Here is a 20,261-nt window from a genome sequence, read left to right as displayed (position 1 = left end):
CTGCAGGACCGCCTGTCCTATCGGCACCAGACCTACTGCCTCTCCTTTCTGTTACAGGACCGCCCCGTTCAGCCAGGGCCTACTGCCTTTTCAACTACTATACACAGTATAGAACATAACTTTTCTTTCAGTTTGAGAACACTGAGCCGGCTCTACTTGGCTCCTATAAGGACTCACCCACTAACCCTTACGGGTTCACTTTCTGTCCTTAGTAACACATTACTAACTTTCGATGGGGAACGCAGGGTTTACCTTCTATCCCCCCCCTTTTCTTATCAACATTATCAACTATCTTCTTTTCACAACATTAAACTTTCTCATTACTTCCTTTTACTTTTTCTTTCAGAGAACATTATCAGCATTCCTTTACAATTAACTAATGGCATACATATAACTTTTACATGTAAATATTATCAGCATTTTCTTCCATTGACATTATTGCTACCGGTCTTAAAGCAATATCACCATTTACGTGCAACAAATGAACATCCCCTTTAAGAGGGGACCAAATCTCTGTGAGGTAGCACATCTTCTCAAGCTACCAGTCCATACTCATCAAAGGTTCCAGTGCGGTATCTTCGCAAAGAGTCCTTGTTTAAGTAAAACCAGTAGGGAGCGCCTTTAATAAGGTGCAAACTATATACAAAAGAGTTCGGATCATGCACTGTTCATGATTCAGCAGTTTTTTAAAACTTGTGCAAAACTTTTGGTAACAAAAACAAACAATAGGGATCCCGGGTCAACAAAGGGATCCCTTCAAGAGTTTACCCTGAACGGGTTTAGCAGCCCAACAGAAAACAGTAACTATTTACAGATTCATGGTATCAAGGTTTATTCTTTTAAGTCTGGGGGCGGTCTCCGTGAGTACTGCCCTCCTCCCGCCACCACATAAAGGGCATCTGCACCCTGGATAGGGGTCTGGGTACTCACGGTTCTCCTCAGAGTGATGGTCCGCAGACACTTGGCACACAGGGAGATCGGGGGAATGGCCGCAGGTCTTGGGGAATCATCAGGGGGTGGTAATGTCACTTCCGGCTTGTATTTACGTACATGCAAGGCATACCACCCTTTATCCCCCCAGTGGCGGGTGTACTTAACTCGGTCTCCTGGATAGAGATCCCGGCCTGGGTGTCCCTCAATGAGATGCGCCTCTACATCCCGCCGGTTTACAAACACTTCCAAGGCGAGACCGGGCTCCTTAATAAAGCCCCAACCTCCCTGCATCCGGAAGGTGTTGACCACGCCATATCGCTGCGGACCCCAATTCTCCTCAGTAGCCTGCCTGACTTGGGCTTTCTTCTGAAGGTCTTTCTCCCGCTCAGCCTGACGTCGGAGCTCCTTCTTGCGGGCCCACTCCTCTTCTTGCTGCCGCAGCCGTTGCCGGTATTCCCTCTGGCGGATGACCTCGACACTCTCCCCCTCCTCCTGGGCATCCCCTGGGAACCCCATCAGATTGGTAGTGGCCGCACGGGTCCATTTGAAGGTTACCCATTCTCCCTGGAGCTGCGTGGGTTGTTTAATGGGCTGTAGGGGGCGATCGGCCGTCTGCAGAGTTTCCCAGGGCCTCTCGCATTCAATGCGGCTACACACCCGTCCGGGTGGTCGTGGTGGGGGCGAGTCTACATCCACCAATAGGGGCTCCTCAATCGCCACGCCCGGGTCGGCGCCGTTACCTGCTCCCGCCGCATCTCCGGTGTCGGTCTCCTCTGTAGTCGATGGTGAGAGCGATGCCTGGTGCGGCCCCTCGCCAGGGATGGTTGCTCGCTGGCACAGACTCCGGAACTGCCGGCACAGCTCCTCCACTTCCGCCCCGAGGATTTCCTGATTAGTGATGCAGCCTGGTAAAGACTCCGCCAGCTCCCATTGGTAGAACCTGGCACAGGTCTCCTCTCCCTCTCTGGGGTGGCTTCCGCGCTCCATGCTGCCAATCGGATTCTTCCTCGTGGTCTCCAGCAGTTCTTGCCCCTCCCTGTCCGGAGGGCGGCCTTTCTCTCCTCCACCATCCCACACTAGGAGGCGGGCCCTTCTCCTTGATGGGCACATTCTCTGGACATAGTAATAACGGTGAGGGGCGGGCTCCATCTTCGCGCCACTCTTCCAAGCTACGCCCACGAGGACACGCCCCATGCTCCCTGCGCGCCACATAGTGTTATAATGGCGGCGGTTTTGGCGGGGAATGTCGGGACACAGTCTTTGCAACATAATACAGTCCAAGCACAGTAACTCACAGTTCCAAGGCACACATGACCTGATTCTTCAGGCTTAAGTAGATCCTGTTCGTGACGCCAAGTTTGGAGCGCCCCCACACCGCCGCAGGGCCGAGGGGTACCCGGAGCCGGGCCTCTGGGTCTCTGCTCTGGGGTTGTCACGGTGGCTAGACCCGGTCCGTGGCCCTGTCTGTCAGTGGGGGACGTCCAGTGCAATAAGTGGTGTTGTAACGGTGCAGTTGTGGGGTGCAGGTCGCGGTAAATAACGAGGACACCAGGTTGCAGTCTCTTTACCTCTTTACTGGAGATCTCTGAGTCCTCAGTCCAGAATACGGTTCACCAGGCTGCGCAAGTCCGGCCGGTCCAATGGCACCTCCAGAGTTCACTTCACAAGTGGAAATCGGTGCCTTCCTTCTTAGCGCTATGTGTTGTAGTCCTTCCCTGCTGTGCTTACGGAAAGTACCCCACAACCGTTGTGTCTGTTTCTTAAGTTCCCTCACAACTCGATTAAATGATGTTCTTCTAATCTTCCGTCCCTTCCTGATGTTACAGTTAGAACGGCACCCGTTTGTCGGATAGGCCTGGAGTTGTTCCGGGACCCTAGAGACGCCCCTCTCCCGCAATTGCCTCCCAAGACTTCATAGGTGATATGTGTTAGACAGCCCGCCTTAAACTGACTGTCCTGCCGCTGTTTAGAGTATTGCTTGAAGCTGAATGTTATAATACTCCCTCGGCGTTCCGGCCACCGGTAGTGCGCCTCAGTAGGGTGTTGCTCCGGTCTTACAGCACGACCCCTACTGGAATTCTCCTATTGCTTGATCTCGTTTCTCACTCAGCACAATCTATCTTGCTTCTAGTCCTTTTTTGGGTCCCGCCGCTTCCCGGAGCTGGCGCGGACCCGTTACGTTCTTTTCAATGCCAAGCCTCTGTCAGGATCCCACCCCTGACAGAGACCCTACTGTCTCTTCCTCCACAACACCCTCTGCCACTAGGTGTTGCTTCGTCCAATCCAGTCAGCTTTCTGATCTAACTTCCTGCCTGACCCCCAGTTTACCCACTATGGTGGTGAGTGGCCTAATGAATAGAACCCTTAGCTCCCCCCGGAGGCCCGGCTGTGAAATGTATTGGTGTCTGTGATACCTGATCAGTTGAACTCCTTCAGCGCCATCGGACGCACCATGGCTCCCCATAGTGGCGGAGCCACAGTACTGCAACGACCAGGACTCTGGGGCGCTGCACTCCCCCCTGGTTAAACACAGTACTCCGGGACTGGGAAGAAAACAACAATACAAGTTAGCAAAAAGACATACAATTTTGTTGAGTGCAATGATAATAAGTATACTTGAACAGGCTTCCCTTTATGGGAGGTAAGGACACTTGAACGTTACAAACATGGCAAAAATATCATAGCTACATGCTATAATTTACTTCTGTTACCCAACCGGGCATTCTACTTAAGTGCAAAATTGTTGAACAATAATTTAACATTGCCTTTAAGGACTCACACTCTAAATCCACTAAAGACCTTCCTATAATCACATTATAAGGCACTTTAACTTTTTCATTCTCCTACTTTGGATCTGCAGGACCGCCTGTCCTATCGGCACCAGACCTACTGCCTCTCCTTTCTGTTACAGGACCGCCCCGTTCAGCCAGGGCCTACTGCCTTTTCAACTACTATACACAGTATAGAACATAACTTTTCTTTCAGTTTGAGAACACTGAGCCGGCTCTACTTGGCTCCTATAAGGACTCACCCACTAACCCTTACGGGTTCACTTTCTGTCCTTAGTAACACATTACTAACTTTCGATGGGGAACGCAGGGTTTACCTTCTATCCCCCCCCTTTTCTTATCAACATTATCAACTATCTTCTTTTCACAACATTAAACTTTCTCATTACTTCCTTTTACTTTTTCTTTCAGAGAACATTATCAGCATTCCTTTACAATTAACTAATGGCATACATATAACTTTTACATGTAAATATTATCAGCATTTTCTTCCATTGACATTATTGCTACCGGTCTTAAAGCAATATCACCATTTACGTGCAACAAATGAACATCCCCTTTAAGAGGGGACCAAATCTCTGTGAGGTAGCACATCTTCTCAAGCTACCAGTCCATACTCATCAAAGGTTCCAGTGCGGTATCTTCGCAAAGAGTCCTTGTTTAAGTAAAACCAGTAGGGAGTGCCTTTAATAAGGTGCAAACTATATACAAAAGAGTTCGGATCATGCACTGTTCATGATTCAGCAGTTTTTTAAAACTTGTGCAAAACTTTTGGTAACAAAAACAAACAATAGGGATCCCGGGTCAACAAAGGGATCCCTTCAAGAGTTTACCCTGAACGGGTTTAGCAGCCCAACAGAAAACAGTAACTATTTACAGATTCATGGTATCGAGGTTTATTCTTTTAAGTCTGGGGGCGGTCTCCGTGAGTACTGCCCTCCTCCCGCCACCACATAAAGGGCATCTGCACCCTGGATAGGGGTCTGGGTACTCACGGTTCTCCTCAGAGTGATGGTCCGCAGACACTTGGTACACAGGGAGATCGGGGGAATGGCCGCAGGTCTTGGGGAATCATCAGGGGGTGGTAATGTCACTTCCGGCTTGTATTTACGTACATGCAAGGCATACCACCCTTTATCCCCCCAGTGGCGGGTGTACTTAACTCGGTCTCCTGGATAGAGATCCCGGCCTGGGTGTCCCTCAATGAGATGCGCCTCTACATCCCGCCGGTTTACAAACACTTCCAAGGCGAGACCGGGCTCCTTAATAAAGCCCCAACCTCCCTGCATCCGGAAGGTGTTGACCACGCCATATCGCTGCGGACCCCAATTCTCCTCAGTAGCCTGCCTGACTTGGGCTTTCTTCTGAAGGTCTTTCTCCCGCTCAGCCTGACGTCGGAGCTCCTTCTTGCGGGCCCACTCCTCTTCTTGCTGCCGCAGCCGTTGCCGGTATTCCCTCTGGCGGATGACCTCGACACTCTCCCCCTCCTCCTGGGCATCCCCTGGGAACCCCATCAGATTGGTAGTGGCCGCGCGGGTCCATTTGAAGGTTACCCATTCTCCCTGGAGCTGCGTGGGTTGTTTAATGGGCTGTAGGGGGCGATCGGCCGTCTGCAGAGTTTCCCAGGGCCTCTCGCATTCAATGCGGCTACACACCCGTCCGGGTGGTCGTGGTGGGGGCGAGTCTACATCCACCAATAGGGGCTCCTCAATCGCCACGCCCGGGTCGGCGCCGTTACCTGCTCCCGCCGCATCTCCGGTGTCGGTCTCCTCTGTAGTCGATGGTGAGAGCGATGCCTGGTGCGGCCCCTCGCCAGGGATGGTTGCTCGCTGGCACAGACTCCGGAACTGCCGGCACAGCTCCTCCACTTCCGCCCCGAGGATTTCCTGATTAGTGATGCAGCCTGGTAAAGACTCCGCCAGCTCCCATTGGTAGAACCTGGCACAGGTCTCCTCTCCCTCTCTGGGGTGGCTTCCGCGCTCCATGCTGCCAATCGGATTCTTCCTCGTGGTCTCCAGCAGTTCTTGCCCCTCCCTGTCCGGAGGGCGGCCTTTCTCTCCTCCACCATCCCACACTAGGAGGCGGGCCCTTCTCCTTGATGGGCACATTCTCTGGACATAGTAATAACGGTGAGGGGCGGGCTCCATCTTCGCGCCACTCTTCCAAGCTACGCCCACGAGGACACGCCCCATGCTCCCTGCGCGCCACATAGTGTTATAATGGCGGCGGTTTTGGCGGGGAATGTCGGGACACAGTCTTTGCAACATAATACAGTTCAAGCACAGTAACTCACAGTTCCAAGGCACACATGACCTGATTCTTCAGGCTTAAGTAGATCCTGTTCGTGACGCCAAGTTTGGAGCGCCCCCACACCGCCGCAGGGCCGAGGGGTACCCGGAGCCGGGCCTCTGGGTCTCTGCTCTGGGGTTGTCACGGTGGCTAGACCCGGTCCGTGGCCCTGTCTGTCAGTGGGGGACGTCCAGTGCAATAAGTGGTGTTGTAACGGTGCAGTTGTGGGGTGCAGGTCGCGGTAAATAACGAGGACACCAGGTTGCAGTCTCTTTACCTCTTTACTGGAGATCTCTGAGTCCTCAGTCCAGAATACGGTTCACCAGGCTGCGCAAGTCCGGCCGGTCCAATGGCACCTCCAGAGTTCACTTCACAAGTGGAAATCGGTGCCTTCCTTCTTAGCGCTATGTGTTGTAGTCCTTCCCTGCTGTGCTTACGGAAAGTACCCCACAACCGTTGTGTCTGTTTCTTAAGTTCCCTCACAACTCGATTAAATGATGTTCTTCTAATCTTCCGTCCCTTCCTGATGTTACAGTTAGAACGGCACCCGTTTGTCGGATAGGCCTGGAGTTGTTCCGGGACCCTAGAGACGCCCCTCTCCCGCAATTGCCTCCCAAGACTTCATAGGTGATATGTGTTAGACAGCCCGCCTTAAACTGACTGTCCTGCCGCTGTTTAGAGTATTGCTTGAAGCTGAATGTTATAATACTCCCTCGGCGTTCCGGCCACCGGTAGTGCGCCTCAGTAGGGTGTTGCTCCGGTCTTACAGCACGACCCCTACTGGAATTCTCCTATTGCTTGATCTCGTTTCTCACTCAGCACAATCTATCTCGCTTCTAGTCCTTTCTTGGGTCCCGCCGCTTCCCGGAGCTGGCGCGGACCCATTACGTTCTTTTCAATGCCAAGCCTCTGTCAGGATCCCACCCCTGACAGAGACCCTACTGTCTCTTCCTCCACAACACCCTCTGCCACTAGGTGTTGCTTCGTCCAATCCAGTCAGCTTTCTGATCTAACTTCCTGCCTGACCCCCAGTTTACCCACTATGGTGGGGAGTGGCCTAATGAATAGAACCCTTAGCTCCCCCCGGAGGCCCGGCTGTGAAATGTATTGGTGTCTGTGATACCTGATCAGTTGAACTCCTTCAGTGCCATCGGACGCACCATGGCTCCCCATAGTGGCGGAGCCACAGTACTGCAACGACCAGGACTCTGGGGCGCTGCACTCACACAACTGTGTGTGATGAGAGAAACTTCAGAATGTTTCTTTCATCACACACAGTCGAGTGAGCACGGCCAAGGTCTCTGCTGCTTCACACTGCAGTGCAATACTTACCAAATGCAGCTCGGACCCGTGTCGGGGCGTTATTCCAGCCATCCCACATCGCTTGGGCCACCTCATTCCATAACCGCTGGATCGTCACGTTGTTTGAGTGCAGTGGATCCCAGGTGTCCCACAACGGAACTCTCTCCTGGACCAGGGGGATGAGGAGGTCATTCTCGATAAGATCATCCTCCCGTTGTGAAACCTAATAATTAAAGAAAGTCATTACAGTTTGCTCAATTAACAGAAGGAAAAGAAAGAAAAAGATGCTGAGAAATGGCATGAATAGTAAAGTCAACATACAAAAGGATTCCACAAGAAAAAAGTAAAGAACTAAGAATGGAAAGAAAGGAAGATTCAAGAATATTACACTGAGGACAGTCAGCCTTGTATACGTACCCGCTGCCGTCTTTCCACCGGACCTTGACTCCGCTGCTCCTGCCCTGTCTCTGCCGCAGTAGAAGAAGAGCTCTAAAAAAAGAAAAATTTAAATTGTCACATGTGTCGATGTGACAGTGAATACTTACCAATCTGACGAGGCAAGTACTCACCTCACTGACATGCTCCACTTCCGACTGTCCTGGCTGAAACTCCTCACCAGATGAAGAATCCGAAGACATTCTGATGCATGTAGAAAGAAAGAAATTGCAGAAATTAGGACATGTAGAGACAGAAAATAGAAAATAAAGGCATTGGCTAGGATATACTCACATTGTTCTGAGCCTTGTTTGCTCCAAGGTGCTGTGGTCCATCTGCTCAGCTTGGCTGTCCGCCGTGGGCCGTCTGCTCTGCTTGGCTGTCCGCTTTGGGCCGTCTGCTCTGCTTGGCTGTCCGCTGTGGGCCATCTGCTCTGCTTGGCTGTCCACTGTGGGCCGTCTGCTCTGCTTGGCTGTCCACTGTGGTCCGTCTGCTCTGCTTGGCTGTCTGGTGAGAAGTGACCTGCAACTGTCCACACCCTCCCTTTTATCACCTTGATGGTGGGGGGTGGCTTATCAGTGTCTCGACATGTTTTTCTCAATTGAAACGCATGCGTTCAAAAACGCAACCAAACGCATGTGCTAAAAAACGCATGAGTTCGCATAGACAGCAATGTGTTTTTTGGTCGGAATCCTTGCGCAATCGACCGCATGCGTTTCCTGGCGGCAAATAGACGCCTCTAGAAATTACTACATGTTGCATTTCCGCGCCAAGCCGCAAACGACGAGACGACGCATGCGTCGTCAAACGCGGCAAAACGCGTACAAAAAAAACCGCATGCGTTTTTAATGTTAAATATAGGAAAACACGACGCATGCGTTTATACGCGGTACAAACGCTGCGGCAACAAACGCAAATGTGAAACCAGCCTAAAGCGGCTTTGTCCAGTACCTCCCCCCTGCTCTCGCCTTCTGTCCCGGGGCTGCAGAGTGCAGAGCAGGTGAAGCTGTCTCACCGTGATGACTGTAGCTCTGCTTCCTGTCTCACGTGCCCCGGCTGCCCCCTCCCCCTAGATACGCCTCGGACTGTTGCCATGCAGGAGGAATCTCCTGCACTGCAACATGGTGTTGGGTGCCTCTGACCTGCCGGGCCCCTGACCCGCCGGGCCTGGTCGCACTGGCGACTGCTGCGACCGCGGTAGTTACGCCCCTGGTTTTAACCACATTCATTGTGCAGTAAAAATATCCTGCCAACATGATTCTTCAGTTAAGCACGATGATACAAAAGTTCTAAAGGTTTTTTATTATTTTGAAGGTCAAAAATGTAAAACGTTGTATTAGTTTATGTTGCCCTTTTTTGAGATTTTCCGTCAGTGCAACTCTGAGAGAGCTTGTGTTTTGTGCATTGAGTTTAGATTTCTTCTGTTACCGTTTTATCATACATACATCATTTTGATTGCTTTTTGAGAGAGTGCAGCCACTGAAATCAGTTATTGCAGTTCGACTTTTGATACAATATACTGTAATACCACAATTGTGTGGTACATGGTTAATTTACGGTTCTATAAAGCCCAGCCATAGTTACAGACAGATGCCAGCTGCGTAACACAGCCGGCTTCTACCGCGCATGGTGCTTGCTCACTTCCTGAGCCCCGCTCCTTACACCCGCCGCAGCAATTTGTTGTAATTTTATGTTATATGGGTCCAACGGAGTTAATAAGAGGTTGATTTCAAATATTGGTAATGTATCAAACTAGGATTTATATAACACAATGGCTCTTAGTTAAAAAGCAGCCCACAAAATGTTGAAGGAGACCTGCCACTTGCCATAAATATGTAATTTCTCCTGGTGTAATTGCCACCGCTCATCCATATCATCCTGAGATATGGCTTTTTGCACCTTCTATGAAAATCTAGCCTTAATAGTCAAAGGGATTTTCAAGAAAATGCCCACGAAAGAGTTAACAAAAAAGAAAAAGTACAACAAACAAAAAAATTTCTAGATACAGGTAAACCGCATCTGATCCAAGTAGAAAAAAAAGTTTCGGTAGCATGGTTTTTTTTTCGTTTTTTTTTCACGATTTTTATTAAACAAAATTGCTAATCTAGCAATTTTCACATTGGCCACTGTGGTTACTCTGGACTCATACTTCCTGTCCTTTCAAGAAGCTTTTACATCAGTTGCCTTATCACAGGCGAGATTACATTGACTACACCCGTGTATTCAGCTGATAACACAGGATCCACTGATCTCAATAGGTAATGTCACAGTTGTCCTTGCTCTGCCACCATTTACAATCATTATTGCACATGCTTAACAAATGCTTCAATACAAAAGATAAGGTCAGTGTCTGTTCGTTGTGGCTATTAGTCCATGAGCCAAGAACCAAATTTGACGATATCGGTACCAAGCGGAGTGACTAATTCTCTTTGGTATTTTTAGGTAGATGCATGTCTGTAGTTTATTTTTTGATATGATAGCCCTTACATATACGTAGCTTATTAACCCCTTCAGCCCTAGGCCTATTTGTACCCAAGTGCCTAAGCCAATCTGACCTGTGCCACTTCATGGGCTAATAACTTTGGAACGCTTTCACCTATCCAAGCCATTCTGAGATTGTTTTCTCGTGACATATTGTACTTCACGTCAGTGCTAAATGGGAGTCAATATATTTTACCTTTCTATATAAAAAAATGCTAAATATTCGGAAATTTTGGAAAAATCGGCAATTTTTTAACTTTGAAATTCTCTGCTTTTTACAAAAATACTGATACCCCCCATAATAGTTATTAATTTACACTCCCCACATGTTTACTTCATATTGGCATCATTTTGAAAATGAAACCTTATTGTTTTACGACGTAATAGGGCTTATAGTTTTATGCGCAATTTTTCACATTTACAGCAAAACCCACTTTTCAAAGGACCAAGTCACTTCTGAAGTCACTTTAAGGGGCTTACATAACAGAAACCACCCATAAATTACCCCATTTTGCAAACTACACCCCTCAAGCTGTTCAAAACTCATTTTTAAAAACTGTTAACCCTTTAGGTGTTCCACAGGAATTTTAGCATGAGCCAAGAACCAAATATGACGATATCGGTACCACCCGGAGTGACTAGATGTAGTATTTGTAACAAAATTTAATCCAAGTTATGTAAATACACACTGAACATGTCATGTGCATATATATATATATATATATATATATATATATATATATATATATATATATATATATATATGTTACTCCATAATATCTTCAACATCGGACTCTGAATCTGACTGTTGTTCTACTGGCTCGTCTTCAGTACCCTTGTTCTGGCATGTCTGTAATCTGCACATGTCTGTGCACTTCAGGCCATTGCTGAGGCAAGTACACTGAGGAAGTTCACATGACCGCACACACTTGCAGGACAGTAGCTGTATAATAGCTTCTGGTGCTGGTGCCCCTTGCATCCACTTGACAACAAGCTTTCCGTCGTTATCTATCATCCAACCGCAGTCTGTTGGGTTTGCAACCCATGGCTGGCTCTGCAGACTTCTCCTCCAGATCGCAGCCTGGTAGTTTGCACGCAGTGCATGCATGAAAAGGCAGTCCTGGCAAGGAGGGAGTTGACTTGACTCTACCACTCCACGTCTGGCACAGAACAGCTGATAACGGAGCCTGTTTACCTCAGTTGTTTGGGTAGTTGGCAGGTACATGTGGCAGGTGATTTCCTGTAACTTCTCAAAAAGTTCGGTAGACACTTCCCATGAACGACCAACTTCCTGAAAGGCATCCTGGTATGTCTTGTTCATCTTCAACTGCTTGAGTGTCGTCATCTTCCCACGGCCAGCGAATGCACTGACGGTGTCACAGCCTGTAAATGCATGCATACCAATCAATGAATCACATACGCTGCCTCCCAATGTTCGGCTCAGAGTGGTGATATCCAGGAATCTTGTCCGGTTCTGTGTACCGCATTTCTGGAACAGGTGGGATGGGATTTTGTGGCACATGCCCAGACACAGGACCATGACATCAGTATCCTCCGAAGTGATGATGACCGACTTGTAACCAGATTCTGCTGCATGAAGAGCATGGAGAAGGAGGCGTGTGTCTGCTTCTTCTTGATTTGACTTAAGGTCAGCAGCCTCTTCCCACTGTTCTTTGGTGATCTTAAAGCAGAGCTGCTCACATGTGACATACAGCTCCTTCTCCTCAAGCTTCTCCCTGTGGTGTTTCGCCTTCCATTCTTCTACCAGAAACTTTATGAGACTTGCCTTGTTGGAGGAACTACTTAGAAGCTTTTTCCACTGCTGGATGTTGTGCCCATGTTGAATGTTCTTGAAATGGATCCCTGTGCCTTCATATCTGTTGACTCTTTCTGTATCTTTGATGGATGTCTCCTTGTAGACGTCAAAGACAATATCAATGCGCTTGCTCTTAGCACCCTCATGGATAGCGCGACTCATTGCTGTGCCTGCTAGCTGGCCAAATGTTGCATTGTTTCCCTTCAGTTTCTGAACCAGGCTCATCCCATCAATGATGGTTGCAGAGGGCTCGGGGATCACTTCTGCAGGACGAGCATTCCTCTCCAACTCCCTTGCGAGGGCAGCCTTGTTGGTCTTGCGGATAGACCCATCACCATTGGCAAGTGCCCATGGCAATGGACCCAGGGGATGAGTCAAGACATCACTCATTTGTAGCTTTCTGTTCTCAGCTACAAGTATCATCTGGCCAAATAGGTTTCTGTCAGCCTTCAAAATTACCTCCTTGCCAAGACCTTGTCTGCGTGTCTTCATTTGGATGTTAGAGAACGTTTTAAGTTTGTTCTTCGTCATCTTGTCATGAAACAATGTAGTTGGCTTATCGGTACCCAAACGCTCATCCTTGAATGTTTGATATGCATCCTCTCCTATACTGTATGCCCCTTGAAGGTCTTTGGCTACATCTGGTGGTGCTACAGTCGCTGTTGACAAACTGATAAGTTCACCATTATGCTCTTTGTTGAAGGGGTTCACCCAACCTGTCTCCAGCAGTTGAACGAAAGATTGGACATCGGCTTCATCTCTTCTAATCCTAGACACCTGTAGGTCTGAATGGCTGAAGTCAGTATATTGTTGGCCTACCAGGGCCCTCAGCTGCCTCAAGTACATACTGCGGTACTCTGATGTCAGGTAGAACCTGGAAACAGCTCCAACTTTGAGGCTGAAGCCTTTTGTGCCCCCTGGTGTCTGGGTGTCTTTGTTGATTGTCTCTTCAATGGTCTGGTCCACAGGAATTCGTCCAAAAGGATTCTTGCTACCGATCTGGACCGAAAAGCCACCTTGCATGAAGTATTCATGGACCTCTGGGTGTTCTATGGGCAGCCGAGACATTGTGGCATAGTAATAGGTTAGGTATCGGGCATAGTTGACCTTGTCATAGGCAAAACACCATGGTATCATCTGTCGGATTGCTCCTAGGTGAAGCATCCAGTTGCCTTCTCTTGAAGCTCGAACCAGGGCCAGCATGGTCTCGACCATGTCCAAGTATGACATCCAGAATGCTGAGAGTTGTTCATTTCTGAGGGTCTCAAGATAAACTTGAAAGAGCTTCAGGGTAAGTGTGCAAGATTCATTATCCAAGAGCTTTTCGAAGGATCCCTGCGACACACTGATGCGAAAGTTTGTGATGTTCTTCAGTGTTTCATCCAGATGGTGAAGGTCCCTTGCATGGTTTTCTTCTAGCCATGGAAGGAAGTTTTTCCATGCAAGCCTCATAAGTGCTTCATAGACCAGCTTGTGTAGTCTCACTGCTCTGTTGTACCTCCGGCCGTCCATCACTCCAGACACTGATCCTTCAGCGATTACACCGGATTCAACACACAGATCTCTAAGGCCTGCATCCTGAAATAGGTGTCAGCCTCTACAGAGGGAGATAGGAGCTCTGCAGAGAAGACCGGAGAGTCCTGTTCAGCACAGAACGTGTATGTGTCAGTGTGTGTGCGTGTGTTGGGGCACCTCAGGGTGTCTTCAAATGTGACATAGCCCCCTAGATTTCTTCCAGTAAAATTTGCACTCCAAAAGTCATTTGGCGCTCCTTCCCTTCCGAGGCCTGCCGTTCCCCAATACTGCAGTGTACGACAACATATCGGGTGTTGTTGTGTTCGGGAGAGATTGGTGAACAAATAGTGGGGTGCATTTTTTGCTGGTACACCTCTTAAAAATAAAAAAATGAGCCTAAAATGACACCTTCATGTAAAAAATGCACTTTTTCCATTTTCTCAACCAAGTGTTTCCAACTACTGTGAAACACTGGTTGGGTCAAAGTGGTCACTATACCCCCTAAAAGATTCCTTGGGGGTGTAGTTTCCAAAATAGGGTCACTTTTTGGGGTTTCCACTGTGGGGGTACCTCAGGCAGCCTTCAAATGTGACATGGCCCCCTAGATTTCTTCCAGTGAATCCGCCACCCAAAAACCACATAGCGCTCCTTCCGTGTTGAGCTGTGCTGTGTGCCCATACTTTAGTTTACGAGTACATGTGGGGTGTTTCTATAAACTGCAGAATTAGGGTAACCAAGTTTGGGTTTGCCGTTAACCCTTGCTAGGTTGCAGGTAAAATTGGATTACAATGTAATATCTGGAAAAAAAATGAAATTTTGAAATTTCGCCTTCATTCTGCTAAAATTCCTGTGGAACACCTAAAGGGTTAACAGTTTTTAAAAATGAGTTTTGAACAGCTTGAGGGGTGTAGTTTGCAAAATGGGGTAATTTATGGGTGGTTTCTGTTATGTAAGCCCCTTAAAGTGACTTCAGAAGTGACTTGGTCCTTTGAAAAGTGGGTTTTGCTGTAAATGTGAAAAATTGCGCATAAAACTATAAGCCCTATTACGTCGTAAAACAATAAGGTTTCATTTTCAAAATGATGCCAATATGAAGTAAACATGTGGGGAGTGTAAATTAATAACTATTATGGGGGGTATCAGTATTTTTGTAAAAAGCAGAGAATTTCAAAGTTAAAAAATTGCCGATTTTTCCAAAATTTCCGAATATTTAGCATTTTTTTATATAGAAAGGTAAAATATATTGACTCCCATTTAGCACTGACGTGAAGTACAATATGTCACGAGAAAACAATCTCAGAATGGCTTGGATAGGTGAAAGCGTTCCAAAGTTATTAGCCCATGAAGTGGCACAGGTCAGATTGGCTTAGGCACTTGGGTACAAATAGGCCTAGGGCTGAAGGGGTTAATAAGCTACGTATATGTAAGGGCTATCATATCAAAAAATAAACTACAGACATGCATCTACCTAAAAATACCAAAGAAAATTAGTCACTCCGGGTGGTACCGATATCTGGCCCGGCTCATGGACTATATGTGCATATGGAATTCCCGAAATAAGAAGTATGAGTGTAGAATAGCCTTAGTGGCCAGTGTGAAAATTATGAGATTACTAATCTTTATTTTTAAAATAGATTGTGATATTAGGGAAAAATTCCAAAACTTTAATAAAAATAATTTTTTGAGACAAAAACTTGATTTAAAACAATAGATCTTTTTTGATGACGCATTCCCTTTAAGTGGGCAAGCCACCAATAATTTATAACCAAAGACACCGTGGTACATGGTAGGAGGAGAAGTCTGTAACAATTTTTGTAATGAGGCCCAATAGTACATGAGTGGTATTAATTTTTATCTATCCCTACTTTTCCTTCCCATAGAGATACATTGATGGTGGACTCACAAGCTTCCAACCATTGTTTGGTTTAAAGTCTATAATAACGATATCCCCCTTCACAGGGGAGATTGACATTTGTCCCAGAGATTGCCCTGTCAGCCATCTATGCATCCAGATCTTTAATACCAGCTTCCAGCTCTCGATCCAGAACATAAGTAGAGTGATCTATTCTTTATTCCCACCACCAACCGATGTAAGTATTTTTTTTTATTTTATTATATGTATATGTAGCCCTATGAATTTTAGAACAGGTTGGTCCCTATTCATTATATAACCTGTGACTTTATAGATTTTATGCAAAGACCAGGCTGGAGCGAGCCGCCCACCCCCTCCCCCGGGCGGCGTACGTGGAAGCCGCCATGACAGGGGGTTTGGAGCATGAAGAAGGGGGGCGTGGGGTTCGCTCCTAGGGGAGGGTTAATGTTGGCTGGAGAGGGGTATGGGGTGAGCGGGGGGAGGAGCCGATCACTTCCCGCCAGGGCCGGACTGGGACTAAAATTCAGCCCTGGCATTTGAAGTCACACAGGCCCACTTGTCACATGGTGACTGTATAATATCTTTGTACACTTGTAGGCTACAAGAAGTGAGGGGAGTGTAACACGACTATATAACATATAATTACAGCTGTATCCAGCATTACAGCTCAGCCCCCATAGAATGTAATACAGCCAGCCCCCATAGACTATAATACAGCACAGCCCCATAGAATGTAATGCTGCACAGCCCCCATAGAATGTAATGCAGCACAGCCCCCATAGAATGTAATGCAGCACAGCCCCCATAGAATGTAATGCAGCACAGCCCCCATAGAATGTAATGCAGCACAGCCCCATAGAATGTAACACAGCCAGCCCACATAGAATGTAATACAGCCAGCCCCCATAGAATGTAATGCAGCACAGCCCCCATAGAATGTAATGCTGCACAGCCCCCATAGAATGTAATACAGCCAGCCCCCATAGACTATAATACAGCACAGCCCCATAGAATGTAATGCTGCACAGCCCCCATAGAATGTAATACAGCACAGCCCCCATTGAATGTAATACAGCCAGCCCCCATAGACTATAATACAGCACAGCCCCATAGAATGTAATGCTGCACAGCCCCCATAGAATGTAATGCAGCACAGCCCCCATAGAATGTAATGCAGCACAGCCCCATAGAATGTAATGCAGCACAGCCCCATAGAATGTAATACAGCCAGCCCCCATAGAATGTAATGCAGCACAGCCCCCATAGAATGTAATGCAGCACAGCCCCCAAAGAATGTAATGCAGCACAGCCCCCATAGAATGTAATGCAGCCAGCCACCATACAATATAATGCAGCACAGCCCCATAGAATGTAATGCAGCACAGCCCCCATACAATATAATGCAGCACAGCCCCATAGAATGTAATGCAGCACAGCCCCATAGAATGTAATGCAGCACAGCCCCCATACAATATAATGCAGCACAGGCCCATAGAATGGAATGCAGCACAGGCCCATAGAATATAATGCAGCACAGGCCCATAGAATACAATGCAGCACAGGCCCATAGAATACAATGCAGCACAGGCCCATAGAATATAATGCAGCACAGGCCCATAGAATGGAATGCAGCACAGGCCCATAGAATGGAATGCAGCACAGGCCCATAGAATACAAAGCAGCACAGGCCCATAGAATATAATGCAGCACAGGCCCATAGAATGGAATGCAGCACAGCCCCATAGAATATAATGCAGCACAGCCCCATAGAATATAATGCAGCACAGGCCCATAGAATATAATGCAGCACAGGCCCATAGAATATAATGCAGCACAGGCCCATAGAATGGAATGCAGCACAGCCCCATAGAATATAATGCAGCAGAGGCCCATAGAATGGAATGCAGCCAGCCCCATAGAATATAATGCAGCAGAGGCCCATAGAATGGAATGCAGCCAGCCCCATAGAATATAATGCAGCAGAGGCCCATAGAATGGAATGCAGCCAGCCCCATAGAATATAATGCAGCAGAGGCCCATAGAATGGAATGCAGCCAGCCCCATAGAATATAATGCAGCAGAGGCCCATAGAATGGAATGCAGCACAGCCCCATAGAATATAATGCAGCAGAGGCCCATAGAATGGAATGCAGCACAGCCCCCCCCCCCCCAATAGCTCCACAATCCAGTCATCACTCATTGATAAAAAAAAACAAAAAACACTCTACTCACCTTTCCTCCTGCCCACTGGCGTAGCTAGAGCTTTTGCCGCCCGGGGCTGATTCCGAGTTTGGCGCCCCCCCCTCCATTGCCGTCACTCAACGCCGGGCACCGCCCCCTCAGCACTGTTTACCCATGAAATCCGGTGCCTGCGCTGTGTATCGCTGTTTGGTGCAGGCGCAGAGAGTTCTGGCCGTCTGACGTCACAGCCAGGCTTGCAGACTGCGCCTGTGCGGCCACCCACCTTGGTAATCCCAGCCCCACAGTGTGTTATGCATTATGCAGAGTGCGGGGCTGGGATTCACAAGCAGGGCGGCCGCACAGGCGCAGTGTCCAGCATTGCCCCAGTGTGTCCAGCATTGCCTTAGTGTGTCCAGCAATCTGCCCCAGTGTCCAGCATTGCCCCCAGTGTCCAGCATAGCCCCCAGTGTGTCCAGCAATCTGCCCCAGTGTCCAGCATTGCCCCCAGTGTGTCCAGCAATCTGCCCCAGTGTCCAGCATTGCCCCCAGTGTGTCCAGCAATCTGCCCCAGTGTCCAGCATTGCCCCCCGTGTGTCCAGCAATCTGCCCCAGTGTCCAGCATTGCCCCCAGTGTCCAGCATTGCCCCCAGTGTGTCCAGCAATCTGCCCCAGTGTCCAGCATTGCCCCCAGTGTGTCCAGCAATCTGCCCCAGTGTCCAGCATTGCCCCCAGTGTGTCCAGCAATCTGCCCCAGTGTCCAGCATTGCCCCCAGTGTGTCCAGCAATCTGACCCAGTGTCCAGCATTGCCCCCAGTGTGTCCAGCAATCTGCCCCAGTGTCCAGCATTGCCCCCAGTGTGTCCAGCAATCTGCCCCAGTGTCCAGCATTGCCCCCAGTGTGTCCAGCAATCTGCCCCAGTGTCCAGCATTGCCCCCAGTGTGTCCAGCAATCTGCCCCAGTGTCCAGCATTGCCCCCCGTGTGTCCAGCAATCTGCCCCAGTGTCCAGCATTGCCCCCAGTGTGTCCAGCAATCTGCCCCAGTGTCCAGCATTGCCCCCAGTGCGTCCAGCAATCTGCCCCCAGTGCTTCCAGCAATCTGCCCCCAGTGCGTCCAGCAATCTGCCCCCAGTGCATCCAGCAATCTGCCTCCAGTGCGTCCAGCATTGCCCCCAGTGTCCAGCATTGCCCCCAATGTCCAGCATTGCCCCCAGTGTGTCCAGCAATCTGCCCCAGTGTCCAGCATTGCCCCCAGTGTGTCCAGCAATCTGCCCCAGTGTCCAGCATTGCCCCCAGTGTGTCCAGCAATCTGCCCCAGTGTCCAGCATTGCCCCCAGTTTGTCCAGCAATCTGCCCCAGTGTCCAGCATTGCCCCCAGTGTCCAGCATTGCCCCCAGTGTGTCCAGCAATCTGCCCCAGTGTCCAGCATTGCCCCCAGTGCGTCCAGCAATCTGCCCCCAGTGCGTCCAGCAATCTGCCCCCAGTGCGTCCAGCAATCTGCCCCCAGTCTGTCTCCAGCAATCTGCCCCCAGTGCGTCCAGCAATCTGCCCCCAGTCTGTCTCCAGCATATTACCCCCAGTCTGTCTCCAGCATATTACCCCCAGTCTGTCTCCAGCATATTGCCCCCAGTCTGTCTCCAGCATATTGCCCCCAGTGTGTCTCCAGCATATTGCCCCCAGTGTGTCTCCAGCATATTGCCCCCGTCTGCCTCCAGCATATTGCCCCCAGTCTGCCTCCAGCATATTGCCCCAGTCTGTCTCCAGCATATTGCCCCCAGTCTGTCTCCAGCATATTGCCCCCAGTCTGTCTCCAGCATATTGCCCCCAGTCTGTCTCCAGCATATTACCCCCAGTCTGTCTCCAGCATATTACCCCCAGTCTGTCTCCAGCATATTGCCCCCAGTCTGTCTCCAGCATATTACCCCCAGTCTGTCTCCAGCATATTGCCCCCAGTCTGTCTCCAGCATATTGCCCCCAGTGTGTCTCCAGCATATTGCCCCCAGTGTGTCTCCAGCATATTGCCCCCAGTGTGTCTCCAGCATATTGCCCCCAGTCTGTCTCCAGCATATTGCCCCCAGTCTGTCTCCAGCATATTGCCCCCAGTCTGTCTCCAGCATATTACCCCCAGTCTGTCTCCAGCATATTACCCCCAGTGTGTCTCCAGCATATTGCCCCCAGTGTGTCTCCAGCATATTGCCCCCAGTGTGTGTAGCGCCCCCACCGCCGCAGGGCCGAGGGGTACCCGGCACCGGGCCTCTGAGTCTCTGCTCTGGGGTTGTCACGGTGGCTAGGCCCGGTCCGTGACCCTGCTGAGGGGCATACAGTAAACGATATGATGGATGTGGATGGTGGTGACGCTGTAGTGGTGCGGTGCAGTAAATAACGAGGACACCAGGTTGCAGTCTCTTTACCTCTTTACTGAAGGTCTCTCAGTCCTCAGTCCAGAACACGGTCCACCAGGCTGCGCAAGTCCGGCCGGTCCAATGGCACCTCCAGAGTTCTCTTCTCAGGAGGAAATCTGTGCCTTTCCCCTAGCGCTATGTGTTGTGGTCCTCCCCTGCTGTGCTTACGGAAAGTCCCCACAACTGTTGTGTCTGTTTCTTAAGTTCCCTCACAACTCGATTAGATGATGTTCTGCTAATCCTCCGTC

At 49.2% G+C, this 20,261-nt stretch overlaps 1 protein-coding gene across 2 annotated transcripts in view; it reads left to right on the top strand.

Annotated features, from left to right (window-relative positions):
- LOC143818063 (omega-hydroxyceramide transacylase-like) overlaps positions 1-20,261 on the top strand; it is a 144,107-nt gene that overhangs the window by 106,187 nt on the left and 17,659 nt on the right. Inside the window, exon 4 of one of the 2 annotated variants that reach the window (XM_077299492.1) lies at positions 15,441-15,650. The exons of the other annotated variant lie outside the window; for it this stretch is intronic. Within the exon in view, the coding sequence (XP_077155607.1) occupies positions 15,441-15,650 (210 nt within the window). The remainder of the gene's footprint in view (positions 1-15,440; positions 15,651-20,261) is intronic. 2 annotated transcript variants of the gene reach the window in all.

Source organism: Ranitomeya variabilis, chromosome 3, assembly GCF_051348905.1.
Source record: "Ranitomeya variabilis isolate aRanVar5 chromosome 3, aRanVar5.hap1, whole genome shotgun sequence".
NCBI classification, from domain to species: Eukaryota; Metazoa; Chordata; class Amphibia; order Anura; family Dendrobatidae; genus Ranitomeya; species Ranitomeya variabilis.
Note: the sequence above shows the minus strand (reverse complement) of the source record. Positions and strands in the feature narration are given on the sequence as shown.